Source organism: Canis lupus, chromosome 3 (genome assembly GCF_003254725.2).
Source record: "Canis lupus dingo isolate Sandy chromosome 3, ASM325472v2, whole genome shotgun sequence".
NCBI classification, from domain to species: Eukaryota; Metazoa; Chordata; class Mammalia; order Carnivora; family Canidae; genus Canis; species Canis lupus.
The window spans coordinates 41,332,989-41,355,759 of record NC_064245.1 but is presented as its reverse complement, the minus strand read 5'-3'; the positions used below and the strand labels follow the sequence as shown (position 1 = coordinate 41,355,759).

Here is a 22,771-nt window from a genome sequence, read left to right as displayed (position 1 = left end):
CTTTAGAAATGTAAATACACTTAAGAACTTCCCAATTCAGTTATCTGGGCCTCTGTTTTTTCCAAACTATAGGACTAGATGGAAGAGCTTTTCTTTCAGCCTGTTGCCTCTTGGCACTAGCAGAACTCCAGAAATTTTTTCAAAGATTGTGTTCTTGCTTCAGGGAGTAGAGGGTTTGGCAAGACTGCTGAGGACTCTGTTTTGTGGTAGTGAAGACAAAGAGCCCCACCCAGTGAGTGCTAGGAGTGGAAAGGAAGGCTGGTCAAACATTCTTGCACACACAGTAGGCAGGAAGGGATTGCCTCAACACTTGGAAGTGTCACTGCTAATACCTATGTTGGGCAGAGAGCACCTTCAGTACTCTGTGCCTCATCTCTTCACCAAGTCCTCTTCCAGCTAGTGCTCCCCACCCCACCCCAATTCCCAGCTGCGTCTGGAAAACCTCTGGATTCGGTCTCTCCTGGAACACCTGTTCCTGTTGCAGACCCTGCTTTCTGGACCCCCTTTCTCACCTCTTCCCATTCCTGGTACATACTGTTATTTTTTTTTAAGATTTTATTTTATTTATTCACAAGAGACAGAGAGGCAGAGACATAGATAGGTAGAGAGAGAAGCAGGCTCCCTGCCAGGAGCCTAATATGGGACTCATCTCTGAACCGGGATCACACCCTGAGACGCTCAACCACTGAGCCATACTGTTAAATACCAAAAAGTCAACTGAGTACATTTGAAGATTTAATTGGCTTTATTAAATGATAATGGGGCAGCATCCCATCTAGCAAGTTGAAAGGAGCTCCATCAAGTTGCAGAAAAGGAAAGTTTTTAAAGGCAGAGCAGGAGCAGTGAAAAGGAAATTATTAGGAAAGTGCATTGTTTTAGGCAAGGTTGCCCTGCTAAGGCAGAATGGATGGGGTCTAGCAGTAAATTTCCTAGTGCTCACCAGGAAATTCCATATTGACTAGTTAAAGGTTACATTCCTCAGGGAGGTTGAAACTACAATTAGATTAGGTATTAAGGCCCAGTTTGGTGACGCAACCTAGCATAAGTGACTTCATTCTGAGCCTATGGTTTTCTTTGTAACAATACCCATTCCAGTCCTTACTGGCCTACAGGTATTTTCCACCTATTCTTTCTTTATTTATTTATTTAAATTCATCTTGCCAACATATAGTATAACTCCCAGGGCTCATCCCATCATATGCCCTTCCTTAGTGCCTATCACCTAGTTACCCCATCCTCCCACCCACCTCCCCTTCTGCAACCCTTTGTTTCCCAGAGTTAGGAGTCTCTCATGGTTTGTCTCCCTAATTGTCCACCTATTCTTCACACCTCACTAGGGGACTGGGATTTAGGGTTCCCTTTACTTCCTCCTCCGTCTTCAGCCTTGGGCAGTTTATCCATTCCTACATCGGCCTAGCTCCAGAGACTTCAGCCCAGCCAGGGCTTGATCCCTATCCCTCCCTGCTCCCCATTCTCTGTCTAGGGGAGGTGAAACACAGTAGGTGATACAGGGGTAGAACTAAGCCTGGTGAGGCTAACCTGCCACTTTTGTTCATATCACCTTTTTTCTGCTGGAGGAAAATGAAAATGAAAATGAATGCAGACTTACAACAAGTAGTATTCTTAAAATTGTTAATAAAAAGTCACAACATTTATGGGGGAAGGAAATTTAATCATATTCTCTTCACAGTTATCTCATTTTATAGTTCAAGAAACCAGATGAGTTGAGTAATTTTTCTATGGTCACATTTTCTGATACAGAATCTAATATTCCACCTGACATAATTTCACACACAGAGTTCAAGTAAATCTGTAACAATTTGTCCTCGAGAATAGAAACTTTGACTCATTCTAATATTATGGATTACATTTACATTTCACACTGTACTGATACGTATTTATAGGAATTATAGTACTTTTCTTTTTAATCCAGATTTAGGTCGATCTCGAGAACTACAATACGTGTACGTGGATAACAACATTCACCTGAAAGGCTTGCCGTCCTATCTGTATAATAAAGTCATCGGGTGCAGTGGGTAAGGCTGATTTCATGTTTTGTACTATAGCTGAACTCTGCCACATTTATTTCAATTTCACTTTTTGATCCTGATGTAACTCAGAAATTGGTAGACTGCCTTGGATCAGATGCCTGTTCAATTCTGTCTTTGGCCTTAATATGCTAAACCAAATACTAGAAGCTAAGAATATTGAGCAAGCAATTTACCGTATTATACTTTGAGTTCAGTCAGTAAGCAAGTTGTTTATTATTTTCTGGTCAAAAATGAATCCATGTATACCTTCATAAACTCCATAGTATCAGTCCCTGAAAGTGGAGGAATCACCATGAACTTAAAAGCTTTCTTTTCTCTACCCTCCACGGCAGTGACAGTTTTACTACAGGAATAGCTCTAGGACCTAGAACTTGACCATTTCAAAATATTTAGAATGCAACATGTGACATAGTCTCTTAATACAAATCATGATCCTAGCAACCAAAACAGATGTTTCCGTTCAAAGGATATGATAGACTTTTATTTTCAGAGCAGCAATAGTCTTTTCTTCTCAGTCCGGTTTGGAAAAGTGGTTTCAGCCTCTCCTTCTAGAATGTTGGGACGGAACCACCTTAAAGTGTTTCCCAGAGTGGTGTGAGATTAATATAGGACCACTCAGCTACCAGAGCCTGTTTAAACGGGCCTGCCTTCCCTCACAGAAACAGCCAAAGGATACTTGGGATACCTTCAAGGCTACTTAGCCAGCATATTTGACTCTGTACTTGTGATTCCAGCACCCTGCGTAACCTGGCTCATACTATATGTAGTTCTGGCAAGAATAGAGATGACAACAAACTTGTGCATAGAAGACAGCCACTCCCCTGTTGGCCTGCCTCCAGGGGATAGGCACTGAGCAGCAATTGCTCCAGAGAGGGCATTCCTAGGACTAGTGGCCTTCCCTTAGGAAAAATTATACCATTGTTATCTTGGAAGAGCCTTCGATGACGCTTCAAAGTGCCCATATAGGCTGATGAAATACAACCCCAGAGATGTATTTCAGAACCTTCTGTGAAGCGGAGATAATAGAATGTGCGGTAGGGTTTTAGCTCAGTGATTTTTCGACAGCTGATTATATGACAGCTGTTAATACTACTCAGTCATTAATCCTAATGAGTTCTTAAAGGATCTGTAACATAGCCTAATTCTTCCAAGTGGTAAGTAAAATACCTTCCATCACCAAGATACGTGGAATGATGCAAGAGTGCTCCAAGGCTGAAGGCAGTTCTTCCCACACCTAAGCCTTCAGAGACTGCACTGAATTAGGAATTCAGACTGCACACAATTAAGGAATAGCTTTTACTTAAGATAAAGAGCCTTCTACTTTGTCATGTATTTGTTGTGTTAGTGACTGCCAGAAAGTTTTACATATGCTGAGTAGAGAGACATTTTTTAATCCTTTACTTGGTATTTGGTAGCAGGAGTATTGAACTTTATAGTTAATTTTCTTTGAGAAATATGCAAATTATTAAGTAGTAGTCTACATTTATTATTATTAACATCTTCCTTTGGAAGTAGCAATAAAAAATAAAACAGTTATTCAAAGGATAGTATAAAATAATTGAGTTTGTAATATTAGTAGTTTTTGGAATAGAGGCAGCTCCACTTACAAATGAACTGTGATCCAAAAAGCATTTTTAGTCTGTTGGTGTAAGTCAGTGCACTTGTTAGAAGCAACTCTGGTGGTTATATTCCTGGCCAACTCATTAAAAGGTCATTTAACAAAAAATAAAATAAAATAAAAAATAAAAGGTCATTTAACCCATTTTGCACCCCCCAAAATTATATGATATTTTATGGCAAAATGTACTCCAAATTCTAATAGATGATGGCTCTGAAGGTTTGGCAACAGAATTAAGGGTCCTTCTTCTTTTTTATCTCTTTTATCTCTCTTGTTGAATATATGCAAAGGGCTTTCCCCGTTCCAAGTCAAAACGGGGCTGCATTGGGAGAAGGAAGGACAAGGAGTAGAACAAGATTCTGAGGTAAACCTGATATATAGAGCAAAAGGGCACTTGAGGCCTAGAAAGTGTGCTTCTTGATTCTGAACAAGAATCTTGGTTCACTTAGCTCATTCAGTTAATATTTATTGAGCAACTACTCTGGTCACTGTGTTAGACAATGGCCATACAGTGATGAGTAATGCAATTTTTAATATCTGTCCTTGTGGACCATATAATCTATCCAGGAATCTAAATAAACAATAAATAATTGATCAAGCTTAGTGATAGTTCTCTTTAAGGAGAGGATATTTAAGCTGAGAAACTAAGAATCAATATACTTGGTTCTCCACCGCTTTCACCTATGCTTCTTCAGTGTAGGCCTGGAGTATAAGAACACACTAGCTTCTGTTGTACTGTACCATCTCTGAAACAACTACATTACTTCCTTCTTTCTTTCTTTCTTTTTTTTTTTTAGATTTTATTTATTTATTCATAAGAGACACAGAGAGAGAGGCAGAGACATAAGTAGAGGGAGAAGCAGACTCCCTATGGTAAGCCTGATGCAGGACTTGATCCCAGGACCCTGGGATCATGACCTGAGCCAAAGGCAGACACTCAACCCCTGAGCCACCCAGATGTCTCTACATTACCTCTTCTGATGAAGAGTCTAAGAGAGGGCAGCCCAGGTGGCTCAGCGATTTAGTGCCACCTTCATCCCAGGGTGTGATCCTGGAGACCCGGGATCAAGTCCCATGTCCAGCTCCCTGAATGGAGCCTGCTTCTTCCTCTGCCTGTGTCTCTGCCTCTCTCTCTCTCTGTATCTCTCATGAATAAATAAATAAAATCTTAAAAAAAAAAAAGTCTAAGAGAATTAGAGCAACAGAGCAAAATGAACACAGCATTTTAGGGACATGTGGCACAATATGAAAAAGTCTGCTATATGTATAACTCACATCTGAGAATAAAATACAGAATCAGATATAAAACTATAAAGCATAAATATAGCAAATAATGTACAGTTTTAAGAAATCTTAGAAATCTTATACGACTTATTTGTCATATAATTATTGAGCATTAACTAGCAAGTCAGCACTGTGCTAAGAATTGTGGAAAAGACAAAGATAACTTAGATGTTTATCCTAATATATAAAAATAAGTGTTAATACAAAAAATAAATAGCTTAAGAGAGGTAGAGTGATAGAAATTTAGAGCATGGGACTATCTTTTATGACCTGGCCTTGAAGTTATACACTGTCATTTCTGTTATATCCTGTTGATTACACAGGTCAGTCCTATCTATTGCAGCAGGAGACTACTTAAGGGAGTGAGTACTAGGAGGGGAGACTCATGGGCGCCATCTTGGAAACTGGGCTGTCACAGCTTCCGTGCATTCAATGCTCTTTGCCAGCTTCATGGAAAAGTATGATTTTTATTTTGTCTGGGTCTTTCTTACTGTTACTGTAGGAGTAAATGTCTTTAGTTCTTCTGTATTTTACCCAGAAAGAGAAGTCCATCCTATTAGAATTGTAGAGAATGGTAATTGGCATATTTGCTTACTTAGGAAAACATAATGGTAAAAGTGATCCTATACCGGTTCTTCTTTCAGTTGTCTGATTATATGCAGAAAACTGAGCCATTGCTTTGCTTTTCCTTATGTAAATAAGCAATTACAGCTTGACTTGATACAAATTTGGTTTAATGACTTGATTAAATGGTTTGTTAATATAACTACTCAAGGTAACAGAGTTGTTTATGTGAGAAATGCATTCTGAGTTCTGAGTTAAACCAGCAGTCTCTAAAAATAGCCTTGGGGCACCTGGGTGGCTCAGTTGGTTGCGTGTTGGACTCTTGGATTGGCTGAGGTCATAATCTTGGGCTCAGTGCCCAACACAGAGTCTGCTTGAGATTCTCTCCTTCTCCCTCTGCCTTCCCCTCAAATAAATAAATAAAATCTTTTAAAAAATTAACAAGTTAAATAAATAAATAAATAAATAGGCTTGGGACACCTAGGTGGCTCAGTGGTTGAGGGTCTGTCTTTGGCTCAGGGTATGATCTTGGAGTCACAAGATCAAGTCCCACATTGGACTCCTTGCAGGAGCCTACTTCTCTCTCTGCCTGTGTCTCTGCCCGTCTCTCTCTCTCTCTTTCTCTCTCTCTCTCTCATGAATAAATAAATGAAATCCTTAAAAATAAATAAATAAAATCTTTAAAAATAAATAAATAGACTTTATGTCACAGTCTCTTTTTATGTGGGGGCTGCCCTCCAGCCAATAAGAAGCAATATTAGATACCTGAACCACTCCTTGTGGGGCAAGCACAAAGTAGTATGGCTAGAGATAAATTGACAGATTGAACCGTCAATCAAGAGAGTTTGAAGTTTGATTCCAACAAAGTAATTAATTGTTTATTTAAACAAAAATATTAATACTCCTTTTAAGTTTTAGAGGAATGTAACAGAATCCAGCATCTTCACAGTATAAATACATCTTTCACAGTATCCAGGATACAACCCACAATTACATAACATGAATAATAAGGAAAATGTGACCCATTCTCAAGGAAAAGACAATTAGCAGAGACCAACCCAAGAGGACCCAAACTGTTGGAATTGATAGATGGGGATTTTAAAACAACTATTCTCAATGACATAAAGAAAAATAAGTTTGTAGTGAATGAAAAGACCAGGGTAAGAAAGGGAATTATAGGAAAGAAACAAATGGAAATCCTAGAGTTGAAATACAATATCTGAAATAAAGATTTTTCTTATTGGGCTTAACAACCAAATGGGTATAACAGAGGAAAAGTCAGTGAGCTCGGAGGTAGATCAATAGAAATTAATCAGTGTGAAGAACACAGAGAAAAAAGATTGAAAACAAAAATGAACCCAGCATCAGGAATCTGCCAGATTATATTAAAAAAAAAAAGCCTGATAGAGGTATAATTGGTGTCCCAGAAGGAACAGATTTTTCCTAATTTTTCTCTTGCCTAAGAGAAATGCGGCAAAAAATGTTTGAAGAATTAACATCTAAAATTTCCCAAATATCAGACTTAAATTTACATTGAAGCTCAGCAAACCCTAAGCAGTACAAATTATGAAGAAAATGATGCCTAAGCAAAGCTGCTGAAAACCAAAGATAAAAAGAAAATCTCAAAAGATGCCAGAGAAAAATGACAAATTACAAATAAAGAAAAATTCAAAAGACTGTTGTTACCTTCTCATCAGAGACTGTGAAGGCAAGAAAACAGTGAAACAACTTTTTTAAGGTGTGAAACAAACAAAAAAATACAATCAACCTAGCATCCAGCAAAAACACTTTTCAAGAATGCCTTACTCTTGTCTTTGGTCTCGATTCACTTCTGTATGTTTGAGCCCCTCTGCTTGTTCCTGGAGAGCAGAGACGGAAAATACCTTTCTCACTCCTGCATCATTTCAGGTAATAGGGATGGATATTTCATCTCTGATGAGGTCAAGGGAGGTTGACCATGCACAGCAGATAACTCATGTGAATTCCTCCTTTACAGCCCGCATTCCTCATAGCTGTGGCTCTTCTCCACCATGAAGCAGAGAAGGCAGTTAATAGATGTATCCTAAAATGAATTTAATTAGCCCTTTATATCCTGTGGTGAAGAGTAGGAACTTGTCAAAGGGAAATTAGACATTATATAAAACAGAGAATCCGCTTACTTGTTAATGGGAGCCTTTTCAGTGGTTTCACTGAGACACCTGTCTTTTTAATTATGGAAGATGAAGAAAGCATTAGGAAAAATCTGACTTTCAGTTTTCTAAACCTTTTTTTGTTACTCTATATTGTTAAATTCTTTGGGAAGTGTCCACATACAGTTCATGCGTGATTGTATAAAGAAGCAGCAGCTGTTAAGGCAATAACACTATGAAGTATTTCACAAATAACTGGCTTGTTTTTTATTCTGCTTTTTCCTTGTTTTATCATTTTGCTCAGGGTTCTCATGCTACAGTGTGGCTATAAAGTTTGGAAACAAGTAATATTATTTTACCACATATATTAGTCAGGGTTCTCCACAGCAACAGAACCAATAGGATGTGTGTGGGGGTGAGGGGAAAAGGGAGGTTGATTTATTTTGAGGAATTGGCTGCTGAGTCTGAAATCCGCAGGGCTGGCTAGATACCCAGGGAAGAGTTGATGTGGCAGCTTGAGTATGAAGGCAGTTTGGAAGTGGGTCTCACTCAGTCTTTTTCTCTGAAGGCCTTCTGAGGCCCACCCACATTATAGAGAGTAGTCAGCTTTATTCAATCTACCAATTTAAATGTTGATCTCATCCATAAAAATATCTTCACAGAAACATCTAGTCTGGTGTTGGACCAAATATCTGGCTACTGTGACCAAGCCAACTTAATACAAAAATTTAATCATCACACCATGTGTTGTAGTAGATCATCAAAAGAATAATTTATTGTGTGTTTACCTATGCTTCCGGACTTCATGGCCACACTGCATAGTAGCATTTTGGATATGATTTTCTCATCTTAATTTTCTTTGTACTAGGAAAGAGACAATCATTATAAAGTAAACTTGAGATTCATTTCTTCATCTTCACAGAATGGTTCATAAAGGTGATCTTTCCAATCCATGGAAATATTCATACCAAGCTGCAGGTGTGTTACTACAGACTCTCATGCTTATGTGATCACACAGGGTGAACAGAGGTTCTGAGAGCAAGAGGCAAAGGCAAAGTAAATACCAAAGGCAAAAATTGCAAAAGTTTTCACATAAACCTTGACATTATTTGACAGGCCAATGTGTAGCTGGTTTGCACTAGTGTACCCATTGCAGCTGTTAAGTTATTGACAGTATTAAAGTATTTCTACCCAAGCTAGTGAATAACTCTTGGGCGAAGTCACCTGAGCTCCCCAACTCCCATGTCTGCCTCTCCCCTAAGGTCCACAACAAAGGGTTAATGACTAATAGAGCAGAAGGCTCCAGGACCTGCCTTAGAAGCATGATACTGTTTGGGCTTTTTTGTTTGTTCTAATAATGTACAAGCATGTACAATTCATGCTTTTTAGCATACATTTCTGTGAATTTTGACAAATATATAGAGTCATAAAGCCAAACTATAATCAAGATACAAAATAGTTCATCTACTCCAAAAATGACCTCTGTGTCCCTTTGATTTTTTTTATTTTTTTTTTAATTTTATTTATTTATTTATTTATGATAGTCACAGAGAGAGAGAGAGAGAGAGAGAGGCAGAGACAGAAGCAGGCTCCATGCACCGGGAGCCCGATGTGGGATTGGATCCCGGGTCTCCAGGATCGCGCCCTGGGCCAAAGGCAGGCGCCAAACCGCTGCGCCACCCAGGGATCCCCTCCGTGTCCCTTTGAAATGAACTCTCCCCTCCCGTTCTAGCCCCTGGAAATAATGGTCTGTTTTGTGTCCCTATATTTGCCCTTTCTATAATGTCATACAAAGTGTACTGATACAAGCTGCTATACACATTCATATATGGGGTTTTGTGTGAACATAAATTTTCATTTCACCTGGATAGAATACCTAAGAATGTAGTTGCTGGGTCATATGGTAAGTGTTATGCATAGCTTCATAAAAAACTGCTGGTCTATTTTCCAATTTGGCTATGCTATTTCTTATTTCTGTCAGCAACTTATGAGAGTTCTTATCAGATTCTTTTTCTTTCAGACATCTGATAAATGAGTAGTGATATCTTATGGTTTTAATTTGCTTTGCATTTCTCTAATGACTACTGACGTTGGACCTCTTTTCACATACTTATTTGCCCTCCATATATCTTCTTTGGCCAAGTGTGTTCCAATCTTTCACTCACTTTTTACAAATGGGATTGTTTTAAGTTATTGACTCTTGAGAGTTCTTTATATATTCTGAATACATGTCTTTCATCAAGTATGTGATTTGCACATATTTTCTCCCAGTCTGTGGCTTGTCTGTCATTTTTACAGACTTAGCAGGTATGTATTGTGACACTTCATAGCACCTGCCCACCCTAATACACACACACACACACACGACTCAAGATAATCCATAAATAAGACATTTTCCAAAATCCTGTTTGACAGATTACTGTCATTTTTCCTATATAATCATGTCCTTAAACATGCGATCTTGTAATATAACCAAATACAGATATTTGTAATGCTTATGAGGTCGCTAGCACATCTCCTGGTCCTGAGACTTCTAATGGACCCCTTTGAGTACCCCCAAATTATCTCCTTTTTGGCAATAGTATGGATGACTCAGTATTCTTTTTCCCATTTCTTTCTTATCTTTTCTCTTTCAGGCTTCTTTAACTATGTCTGTGTTTGGAACTGCTTAGCTATCAATATGGAAACTACTAGATAAAAGAGAAAATTGAACTCAGATGAGTTAACAGCAGCAGAACACCTGTAATACAGTTAGAAATATGTGATAGAAACTTAAAACGTGGTAGATCATTGGTAAGAGAGGATTATCAGGGACGACTTTATAAAGGAATTAGATTTGGGGACAAGTAAGATTTATATTTGGGATGACCAGATATGGAAATTTTCAGGCCAATTTGGCCTGTAGGCTGGAGTGGCCATGGTGCATTTTAATAAAGACAGTATTGCCTAGAGCAAGGCTTATAATTCAGAATCCACAAGGAAATGGTAAGGTCACAGGCCCCCATAGGCACCTTTCTTCTTACATTGTCCTCTTTTTGCATCAACTAAGGTAAGAGGGTCACATTTCTTAAAAGTTGGCTAGAAGGCTTCCATATTTTGACCCTGCACATCAATGTAAATTTCATTAGTTTACCACAAGAACATTACCAATATTTTTGAAGCTCCTATGTGCATCTCTCCAATTGTACGCTCTTCCCCAAGGTTAACCACTATCCTGAATTTTATATTGATCATTCATTTATACTCAGTTTTGATTTTGATATACGTAAATACCTCCCCAGGTAGTATATTGTCAGGTTTTGTATCTTTGTGTAAATGGCACATGCTGTATGTATGCCCCTGTGACTTACTTTTTTTTCATGTAACATTTTGTTCTTATTCTCCACTTTCTTCCTAATTTTTCTGTTCCTCTTCGGAGGAAAACTTTTTGAAAGAGATGCCTATACTTCCTGACACCACTTCCTTCCATTCTCTCATCCACCCACACCAATTGGGCTTTGATAACACAATTCTACACCAAAGCCAGCATTTTCAGTGTCACTAGTTACTTCCACATTGCCAAATTCACTTCTCAGTTCTAATCTTTTGACCTGTCCAACACTTGATCAGTTTCTACTTCTTGAAACACCTTCACTACCTGGCTTTCAGAATACCATCTCTCTGGTTCCCCTCTTCTGCCACTGTCCACCCCTTCTCAGCCTTCTCTAGTGCTTCATCCTCATTCCCCTGTTCACAACATACTGAGATCAGGACTCAAAACTCTTCTCCGTCTCTACCAATTCTTTTTTTTTTTTTTTAATTTTATTTATTTATTTATGATAGTCACACAGAGAGAGAGAAAGAGAGGCAGAGACACAGGCAGAGGGAGAAGCAGGTTCCATGCACTGGGAGCCTGATGTGGGATTCGATCCCGGGTCTCCAGGATCGCGCCCTGGGCCAAAGACAGGCGCTAAACCGCTGCGCCACCCAGGGATCCCTGTCTCTACCAATTCTGATTGGTCACTGATTGGTCTGATTGGTCACTGATTCCCAAGCAAGAATAGCAGTTCTCCACTCCAGGGCATTTGGAAATGTGTGTAAGTTGGGGAGGGAGTAGGCTTTAAGACTGGGATTTCTACTGACATTTGGTGAGATGCTAAATATCTTGCACACAAAAGTTCTAAACAATTAAGAATATGTGCCCCCCTGAAATGCTGACAGCATCCCTGATGAGAAACTTTGCTAGGTTATTTCATGCGATCACAATTATGCTTTAAATATTACTCATGCATGACTCCCAAATATAGAACTTCAGCCTAGACCACTTGCCTGACCTCCAGACTCCTACATCCAACAGCATCTAATTGGCATTTCCAGATGGATATGTACAATTAAATGTTAACATATCCATAATCAAACTCCTAATTCCTTGCCCCCCCAACTCAGTCTTCTATAATCTGCTACATCTCAGTTGATGGAAATTCCATTCTTCCAGTTACTCTGCTCCTAAGCTTGGGGGGATCTTCTTTAATTTCTCTTTTTCCCACAACCAACCCATCACATAGCCTGTTGGCTGTACATTCAAAAACATATTCAGTCTCTTGCAACTTCTATGTAATATCACCTTGACCTAAGTTACCATCATCTTTCACCTGGATGATAATAAAGGTCTTCCTCTTTCTGTCTCAACCACCCTGAGTCTGTTCTCTACATGGTGTCTGGTGATCCTAGCAATGTCATAACTCAGATCCAGTTACTCTTTACTCAGCCATCACCCTTGGTATTCCATATACTTAGCATAAAAGCCAGAGCCCTTGCAGTGACCTGTGGGCCTCTACATGACTTGTCTTCTAGGTCATACCTTTGAATTCCCCTACCACTCTCTCCCTTCCTACCTCCACTTTGGCCATATTTACCTCCTCCCTTCTTGAGCACACCAGACTCCTGCCTCTTTGCACCTATTTCTCCTCTATCTGGAATACTACTATTCTCCTAGATTTCTTCAGTCTTAACACCACATGTGTTATAGCTTCTTCCATCAAAATTCTCAATATTAGAGCTTATTAGACATATTAAGAATGGTTATTATAAAGTTTGTATCAGGGATGCCTGGGTGGCTTAGTGGTTGAGCATCTGCCTTTGGTTCAGGGCATGATTCCAGGGTCCTGAGATCAAGGACTCCATGTGAGGAGCCTGCTTCTCCCTCTATGTCTCTGCCTCTCTCTGTGTGTGTCTCTCATAGATAAATAAAATCTCTTAAAAAAATAAATAAATAAAAGTAAATAATTTTTTTAAATTTATTTTTTATTGGTGTTCAATTTACCAACATACAGAATAACCCCCAGTGCCCGTCACCCATTCACTCCCACCCCCCGCCCTCCTCCCCTTCTACCACCCCTAGTTTGTTTCCCAGAGTTAGGAGTCTTTATGTTCTGTCTCCCTTTCTGATATTTCCCACACATTTCTTCTCCCTTCCCTTATATTCCCTTTCACTATTATTTATATTCCCCAAATGAATGAGAACATATAATGTTTGTCCTTCTCCGATTGACTTACTTCACTCAGCATAATACCCTCCAGTTCCATCCACGTTGAAGCAAATGGTGGGTATTTGTTGTTTCTAATGGCTGAGTAATATTCCATTGTATACATAAACCACATCTTCTTTATCCACTCATCTTTCGATGGACACCGAGGCTCCTTCCACAGTTTGGCTATTGTGGACATTGCTGCTAGAAACATCGGGGTGCAGGTGTCCCGGCGTTTCATTGCATCTTTGGGGTAAATCCCCAACAGTGCAATTGCTGGGTCGTAGGGCAGGTCTATTTTTAACTCTTTGAGGAACCTCCACACAGTTTTCCAGAGTGGCTGCACCAGTTCACATTCCCACCAACAGTGTAAGAGGGTTCCCTTTTCTCCGCATCCTCTCCAACATTTGTGGTTTCCTGCCTTGTTAATTTTCTCCATTCTCACTGGTGTGAAGTGGTATCTCATTGTGGTTTTTGATTTGTATTTCCCTGATGACAAGTGATGCAGAACATTTTCTCATGTGCATGTTGGCCATGTCTATGTCTTCCTCTGTGAGATTTCTCTTCATGTCTTTTGCCCATTTCATGATTGGATTGTTTGTTTCTTTGGTGTTGAGTTTAAGAAGTTCTTTATAGACCTTGGAAGCTAGCCCTTTATCTGTTAGGTCATTTGCAAATATCTTCTCCCATTCTGTAGGTTGTCTTTGAGTTTTGTTGACTGTATCCTTTGCTGTGCAAAAGCTTCTTATCTTGATGAAGTCCCAATAGTTCATTTTTGCTTTTGTTTCTTTTGCCTTCGTGGATGTATCTTGCAAGAAGTTACTGTGGCCGAGTTCAAAACGGGTGTTGCCTGTGTTCTCCTCTACGATTTTGATGGAATCTTGTCTCACATTTAGATCTTTCATCCATTTTGAGTTAATCTTTGTGTATGGTGAAAGAGAGTGGTCTAGTTTCATTCTTCTGCATGTGGATGTCCATTTTCCCAGCACCATTTATTGAAGAGACTGTCTTTCTTCCAATGGATAGTCTTTCCTCCTTTATCGAATATTAGTTGACCATAAAGTTGAGGGTCCACTTCTGGATTCTCTATTCTGTTCCATTGATCTATGTGTCTGTTTTTGTGCCAGTACCACACTGTCTTGATGACCACAGCTTTGTAGTACAACCTGAAATCTGGCATTGTGATGCCCCCAGATATGGTTTTCTTTTTTAAAATTCCCCTGGCTATTCAGGGTCTTTTCTGATTCCACACAAATCTTAAAATAATTTGTTCTAACTCTCGGAAGAAAGTCCATGGTATTTTGATAGGGATTGCATTGAATGTGTCAATTGCCCTGGGCAGCATTGACATTTTCACAATATTAATTCTGCCAATCCATGAGCATGGAATATTTTTCCATCTCTTTGTGTCTTCCTCAATTTCTTTCAGAAGTGTTCTATAGTTTTTAGGGTATAGATCCTTTACCTCTTTGGTTAGGTTTATTCCTAGATATTTCATGCTTTTCGGTGCAATTGTCAATGGGATTGACTCCTTAATTTCTCTTTCTTCAGCCTCATTGTTAGTGTATAGAAATGCCACTGATTTCTGGGCATTGATTTTGTATCCTGCCACGCTACCAAATTGCTGTATGAGTTCTAGCAATCTTGGGGTGGAGACTTTTGGGTTTTCTATGTAGAGTATCATGTCATCGGCGAAGAGGGAGAGTTTGACTTCTTTGCCAATTTGAATGCCTTTAATGTCTTTTTGTTGCCTGATTGCTGAGGCTAGGACTTCCAGTACTATGTTGAATAGCAGTGGTGAGAGTGGACATCCCTGTCTTGTTCCTGATCTTAGGGGAAAGGCTCCCAGTTTTTCCCCATCGAGAATGACATTTGCTGGGGGCTTTTCGTAGATGGCTTTTAAGATGTCGAGGAATGTTCCCTCTATCCCTACACTCTGAAGAGTTTTGATCAGGAATGGACGCTGAATTTTGTCAAATGCTTTCTCTGCATCTAATGAGAGGATCATATGGTTCTTGGTTTTTCTCTTGCTGATACGATGAATCACATTGATTGTTTTACGAGTGTTGAACCAGCCTTGTGTCCCAGGGATAAATCCTACTTGGTCATGGTGAATAATTTTCTTAATGTACTGTTGGATCCTATTGGCTAGTATCTTGTTGAGAATTTTTGCATCCATGTTCATCAGGGATATTGGTCTGTAATTCTCCTTTTTGGTGGGGTCTTTGTCTGGTTTTGGAATTAAGGTGATGCTGGCCTCATAGAACGAATTTGGAAGTACTCCATCTCTTTCTATCTTTCCAAACAGCTTTAGGAGAATAGGTATGGTTTCTTCTTTAAACGTTTGATAGAATTCCCCAGGGAAGCCATCTGGCCCTGGACTCATGTGTCTTGGGAGGTTTTTGCTGACTGCTTCAATTTCCTCCCTGGTTATTGGCCTGTTCAGGTTTTCTATTTCTTCCTGTTCCAGTTTTGGTAGTTTGTGGCTTTCCAGGAATGCGTCCATTTCTTCTAGATTGCCTAATTTATTGGCGTATAGCTGTTCATAATATGTTTTTAAAATCGTTTGTATTTCCTTGGTGTTGGTAGTGATCTCTCCTTTCTCATTCATGATTTTATTAATTTGAGTCTTCTCTCTCTTCTTTTTAATAAGGCTGGCTAATGGTTTATCTATCTTATTAATTCTTTCAAAGAACCAACTCCTGGTTCTGTTGATCTGTTCCACAGTTCTTCTGGTCTCGATTTCGTTGAGTTCTGCTCGAATCTTTATTAACTCTCTTCTTCTCCTGGGTGTAGGATCTATTTGCTGTTTTTTCTCTAGCTCCTTTATGTGTAAGGTTAGCTTTTGTATTTGAGTTCTTTCCAGTTTTTGAATGGATGCTTGTATTGCGATGTATTTCCCCCTTAGGACTGCTTTTGCTGCATCCCAAAGATTTTGAACAGTTGTATCTTTATTCTCATTAGTTTCCATGAATCTTTTTAATTCCTCCTTAATTTCCTGGTTGACCCTTTCATCTTTTAGCAGGATGGTCCTTAACCTCCACGTGTTTGTGGTCCTTCCAAACTTCTTGTTGTGATTTAGTTCTAATTTCAAGGCATTATGGTCTGAGAATATGCAGGGGACGATCCCAATCTTTTGGTATCGGTTCAGACCCGATTTGTGACCCAGTATGTGGTCTATTCTGGAGAAAGTTCCATGTGCACTTGAGAAGAATGTGTATTCAGTTGAGTTTGGATGTAAAGTTCTGTAGATATCTATGAAATCCATCTGGTCCAGTGTATCATTTTAAAACTCTCATTTCTTTGGAGATGTTGTGCTTAGAAGACCTATCAAGTATAGAAAGAGCTAGATTGAAGTCACCAAGTATAAGTGTATTATTATCTAAGTATTTCTTCACTTTGGTTATTAATTGATTTATATATTTGGCAGCTCCCACATTCGGGGCATATATAGTGAGGATTGTTAAGTCCTCTTGTTGGATAGATCCTTTAATTATGATATAGTGTCCCTCTTCATCTCTCACTACAGTCTTCGGGGTAAATTTTAGTTTATCTGATATAAGGATGGCTACCCCTGCTTTCTTTTGAGGACCATTTGAATGGTAAATGGTTCTCCAACCTTTTATTTTTAGGCTGTAGGTGTCCTTCTGTCTAAAATGAGTCTCTTGTAGACAGCAAATAGATGGGTCCTGGTTTTTTATCCAGTCTGAAACCCTGCACCTTTTGATGGGGTCATTAAGCCCGTTCACGTTCAGAGTTACTATTGAGAGATATGAGTTTAGTGTCACCATGATATCTATCCAGTCCTTGTTTTTGTGGATTGTTCCACTGAACTTCTCTTAAAGGGGAATTTTAAGAGTCCCCCTTAAAATTTCTTGCAGAGCTGGTTTGGAGGTCACATATTCTTTTAGTTCCTGCCTGTCTTGAAAGCTCTTTATCTCTCCTTCCATTTTGAATGAGAGCCTTGCTGGATAAAGTATTCTTGGTTGCATGCTCTTCTCATTTAGGACCCTGAATATATCCTGCCAGCCCTCACTCACTGGTTCTTCTACCTCGTTAACCCTCGTCGTTAGGACTTCTAGTTTGGATTCCATCTCAATCAATTGATTTTTAATTTCTGCCTGATTGGATCTAAATTCTGCAGTCATGAAGTCTCTTGAGTCCTTTATGCTTTTTTCTAGAACCACCAGTAGCTGTATAATAGTGCTTCTGAATTGGCTTTCTGACATTGAATTGTAATCCAGATTTTGTAACTCTGTGGGAGAGAGGACTGTTTCTGATTCTTTCTTTTGAGGTGAGGTTTTCCTTCTAGTCATTTTGCTCAGTGCAGAGTGGCCAAAAGCAAGGTGTATTGAGAAAAGGAGAAAAAGAGAGGAGAGAAAGAAGGAAAGAAGAGAGAAAAAGAAAAAAGATAAAAGGAAGCAAAAAAAAAAAAAAAGAAAGAAAAAGAAAGAAAGGAAAAAAAGGTGGGGGAAGGAAACAAATCAAAAAGCAAAAAACAAAACAACAACAACAACAAAAAAAACCATGGGGGCGGAGGGGGGGAGTATCTTCTGATTCTGTATACTTTAAGTCCCTTGACTTCCCCTGGAACTTGTCCGTCTAGCTGGTCTTCTGGGGGAGGGGCCTGTTGTGCTGATTTTCAGGTGTTAGCACTTGGGGGAGCTGCTCTGCCCCCTGCCTGGTGCAGGGCTCAGTGGGGGTTGTTTACCCCGTGAGGCCCCAGGAGGAACAACCGCTCTCCGCCTGCAGGGCCTGGAGGCTCCGGGGCAGGGCCGCTGATCTGCTCAGCTCGGGGCAGGAGTGTCCTTGTGGTCCTGGGCCTCCCGGCCAAAAATAAATAATTTAAAAAATAAATTTGTATCAGATAATTCCATCATTGTGAATCTTTTTAAAAATCTTTTTTTTAATCATTTTTTTCTCTTTATTTTCTTTTAGGCCGTTTTATCTACCATTGTACCTGGTTAATTTTGATTGCCTGCCAGATGTGGTATATAAAGAACTGTTATATTATCATATGCCTCAAATTATATTATCTCCCTATAGAGAGGAGTCAAGTATATGTGTCTTTTATCAATCTATTGCTTCTATTGCTCCAAACCGACTTTTTTCCCTGGAACTGGCTCCTAGAGAACTTTCTCCTTTGTCATCTGGATTAATATAAGTCTTCTTCAATAGAAGGCCATAGAGGGGGATCCCTGGGTGGCGCAGCGGTTTGGCGCCTGCCTTTGGCCCGGGGTGCGATCCTGGAGACCCGGGATCGAGTCCCGCGTCGGGCTCCCGGTGCGTGGAGCCTGCTTCTCCCTCTGTGTCTCTGCCTCTCTCTCTCTCTCTCTCTCTCTGTGACTATCATAAATAAATAAATAATTAATTAATTAAAAAAAAAATGAAGGCCATACAGGGGGGGATCCCTGGGTGGCTCAGTGGTTTAGCGCCTGCCTTCAGCCTGGGCTGTGATCCCGGAGTCCTGGGATCAAGTCCCACATCAGGCTCCCTGCGTGGAGCCTGCTTCTCCCTCTGTCTGTGTCTCTGCCTCTCTCTCTCTCTGTCTCTGTCTCTCTCTGTGTGTCTCTCAATGAATGAATGAATGAATGAATGACTAAATAAATAAATAAATAAATAAATAGAAAGCCATAGAGGGATACTTCAAGGTCAAAACAGGAGGAAGGCATTTCCCTTCATGCATCTAGGCTGCTGTTTTCTGCCCTGCAGCTAGCAAAGGGAGACCCAGAACAGTCCAGCAGAAACCCATACTCTGCAGCAAATTTCTCTGTTCCTTGGCAGACCACTCTTGCAGACCACCTGGTGATCTGCCACCCAGGAGCTGATTCTGTGAACCAGCTAGACCCTCCAGCATGTTTTCTAGCCCCTAGCAGCAGGTCAGACTCTCCAGCAAGTTTCTGAGGTACCTGACAGACTGTATCTGTGAACTGGCTGCAGCGTGCACCCCGTAGCACGTTTCTTCTCCATAGCACTGCATGCTCCTGTGGTGGCCATGCCCTTCCCGAATAGGTCTAGAGGGGGAGGCATTCTAAGCCTCTAAGTAACTTTCTTGTTCATGCTTCCTAGTTTCTAGAGGCTTCTTTCTGATTAACAATTCTTATAATTCTCCCTCTTCAAATTCCTAGCGTGGTTGTACATTGTTAAATAAAGGTAGTGAGAGCAGACATGTTTGTCTTACTGAACTTATTGGGAAAACAGTCTTTCACCAAGTATAAACTGTTGTCTTGTCATAGTTAGCTTTATTCAGATGAATAAATTCCCATCTTTTCAAATTTGTTAAGTTTTTTTTAATGAGTGTTGAATTTTGTTAGACAACTTTTTTAATCTATTGAAATTATCTATGGTTTTTCCTTTATTAAGTTTTAGTATAGTGAATAACATTGATTTTTCTAATGTTAATAAAGTCTTGATTGGTAGAATAAACCTCATTTGGCCCTAATGACTTGATATATTGTTGAATTCAGTTTGCTAAAATCTTGTTTAGACTTTTCCCAACTATGTTCTAGCTGCTTTGGACTCCCTGAGTTCTTCATTTCCTGTCCTCCATTTAACATGCCTGTCATCCTGTGATGGAATTCCTCTTCCCTGATTCAACTGTACTCTTCAGTCGGGTCTCTGCTCAGGTGTCAGCTCCTCAGAAAAGACTTCCTTTGATTAATTCAGCTCTCACTCCCCTCTCACTCTGTTTTATTTTATATTTACCTTTTCACCATCTGTCTCTCCTTACTGTAATAAATAAGCCTGTTCTGATCTTACATATGTACCTAACAGAAGTGTATGCTCATCTGCATCAAATAATACAAAAATGTTCACGATAGCCCAACGCTGGAAACAGTCTATCAGCTACTACAGAGCAGTGAAAATGAGTAAACTATAGTACATGCAGCAACATAGATGAATCCCAGAAACTGGGTACAGAATATGAGATGCTGTTGAAAAAGGCAAAATCAAACTATAATGTTCAAATTTGAAGCAGTGGGTCTCTTTTGGATATGGGTTTTGCTCAGGAAGGTGTCTCAGAGTGACCTTCTGAGGTTCTTTCTTTTCAGCTGGGTGGAGAAATTGGTTGAGTGATGTCAGTTGAGTCAGATATTGTCTCCTCTAGGAAATCTTTAATTCCCTGGACAATCAGTCACTTTATCTTCTCTGACCCAACTTTAGAACAATTATATTGTAACTGTTACATTTTCCGAAGGAAAGTCATCTTGTTTGGATTTGCTTTTCTTTTGTTTTGTTGTTATACTCTTTAAGTCTCTTTAACTGGGTGGCATAGAGCTGATGCTCTGATTTTTCTGGTAAAAGGAATTAGCTGCCAGCTTCTGCAGCCCAAGCCCATGCCCTCTCCCTCATTGCCTGTCTCTGGTTGAGGACAGAGAGCTTACCTCAGATTGTATCTGGAGAACCAAGGTTGGTTCGCACCTGTTTGTCATTAGAGAAGTAAAGTCTTGAGACTTTTAGGTAATCTGGTGGTCCCAGACGAGAGATAGGATGAAGTTGGATTCCATAGTTTTGGCAGTTGTAGAAACAAGGCTCCTCTACCTCCTTTATAGTTATGAGTGGCTGTGGGGGATAGGACATAACTTAGTGTAGTCAATAGGCTTTGTCATGAATAATTTCCGTACAAGTTTGTGGAGGGATCCAATAAAGCTATCTTCTACCATTAAAAATCAATTTGCTTTATGGGGCTGCTTCCCCCACCACAAAAATTTGGTTAAAACAAAATGCTGTAACTTAACAGAGCACTGTTTTTTTTCCTTTTAATTTTGAAAATTTCAGTAGACATGAACTTGGAAAGGGTAATGCAGTGAGGATCAATGGCTCTTCCAGCACAAATTGTGTCAGTCTCACAAAGGAAAGTTCCTTCAAAGTTTGTCCTTACTGGAAGTAACTGTGCTATAGCTGAGTTCCAATTGATGAGTGTACATTTCTGTGCCAGGTTTTATTAAAGAACCCAGGCTAGCATCTGTTCACTTTGAAAGGAATTCTGGCAATTCGGCAGTGTCTTAAAATTTTAAATGTATATTTTGATTAACACATTTTTATTGGCACGTATATTCTTTGCCTTATTTTTTTTTTTTTTTTTTTTTTTTGCTAATAATACTGTGAATGTGTCTTTCTGCAGCTGTGGGGCTCCCATTCAAGTTTCCGAGGTAAAGCTGCTTTCTTTCTCATCGGGGCAGCTAACTGTTTTCCTGCCTGCCGAGGTGAAGGCCATAGGGACAGAGAATGACCATGTTCTGCCTCTGCAAGAGCTGGCCATGAGGAGTCTCCATCACACCTACCACACTTTTCTTAAAGGTACACAGGACTTTCTGCCTCTTAACCGGTGAACTTAGAAATTATATTTCATGCTGTGCCTATTATGGTGTCCATTTCTTACATAACGTAAAATTTACTTTAACCAGTTTTAAGTGCTCAGTTAGTGGCATTAAGTACATTCACATTGTTGTACAATGGGGCCTTTTTTTAATTAAAAGAAATAATAAACCACAGTTTTAGTATTTTATCAACACTGCTCCCTTCGGCACCCCCTGCAGACACAGAGGACCGTTCACTCAAATACAGTCTTCAGTCATAAAGGACGGAGGTTAAAAGTTAAACCATGTGGTTTAAATGAAGGAAATTGGTGTTTGGGAACATATCTGGTGGAAGTGAGAATGCTGGCAGACGTACTTCCTTGAGTTGGGGGAAAAAATGCCAAAAGCTTATCCTGAAAGCAAAATGGGGGACCTCCCAGCAGAAGCAGGTTTCAGCCAGCAGCCTCCTCGCATCTGAGAAATTTCATACCTAAAGGGAAAGAAATATCAGGAGTCCCTGGCAGTATTACCATAGCACGTTAACTCTTGGTTTGGAGAGGATTTGGCGGTACATAGATTTTATGGGTATTGTGATATGTGTCTCAGAGATGCTTTAAGAAAGCAGGAGGCAATTTTAATAAGATACATTCCAAGTGCTTTTAAAACTGCTAAATGTTTTGTCTTTGCTTTAGAAAAAAATAAAGATCCATCCAAAAACATCTCACATTAACCCTCTAGGAATGTCTCATACAATGTTATTTTTTTAATACTAAAAAGACAACTGTAATTATTCACCTAGGGGTAAATTCTGTTTTTATAAATGGTTATTGATAAAGTTCAAATAGATATAAAGGATGAGAAGATAATTTGTGTTTCCTTCCCAAAGATGAGTCAGTAATTTGTAGTGTGACCATTTCCCTCTCTGTCTCTTGGATGTTTCCCGTCCATGGCAATCCAGAGTGCTACACTTGTGTTCAGGATTCCTGGGCCATGGGGATGTTTTGCTTTCAGTGTTTCTTTTGTAGAGCTCCAGCTAGACTGATAAGGAGACACCCTCTCTATAAATGACAGCTTGCGGGAATGAAACACGGAAGAGCTTGTTTCGTTCTTTTTCTTTTCTTTGATTTCTTTGTTTCCCATTTTCATTCTTTTCAGTAAATATAGTTCAACTTGAGTAATGCTAGATATCCAGTTGACTTAGGAAGAATTTAATGAAAGTCAGTGTTGGTCTTTGGTGCCAGTTCTTTTTCAGTCTCAAGTCTGCCATAGAAAGTTTTTACAACCCTTCTCTGGGTAAATTAATGCCTTTTTTATCTTT

General features: G+C 39.6%; 1 protein-coding gene across 9 annotated transcripts in view; it reads left to right on the top strand.

The window, feature by feature from the left end:
- Positions 1-22,771, top strand: part of LRRC28 (leucine rich repeat containing 28) — a 159,126-nt gene that overhangs the window by 114,274 nt on the left and 22,081 nt on the right. For all 9 annotated transcript variants that reach the window (XR_007409796.1, XR_007409795.1, XM_025436927.3 and 6 more), the window contains 2 exons: positions 1,934-2,036; positions 21,279-21,454. Coding sequence is in view for 7 of the 9 variants with exons in the window: in XM_025436927.3 (XP_025292712.1) it covers positions 1,934-2,036; positions 21,279-21,454 (279 nt within the window). In the remaining 2 variants the exon portion in view is untranslated. The remainder of the gene's footprint in view (positions 1-1,933; positions 2,037-21,278; positions 21,455-22,771) is intronic.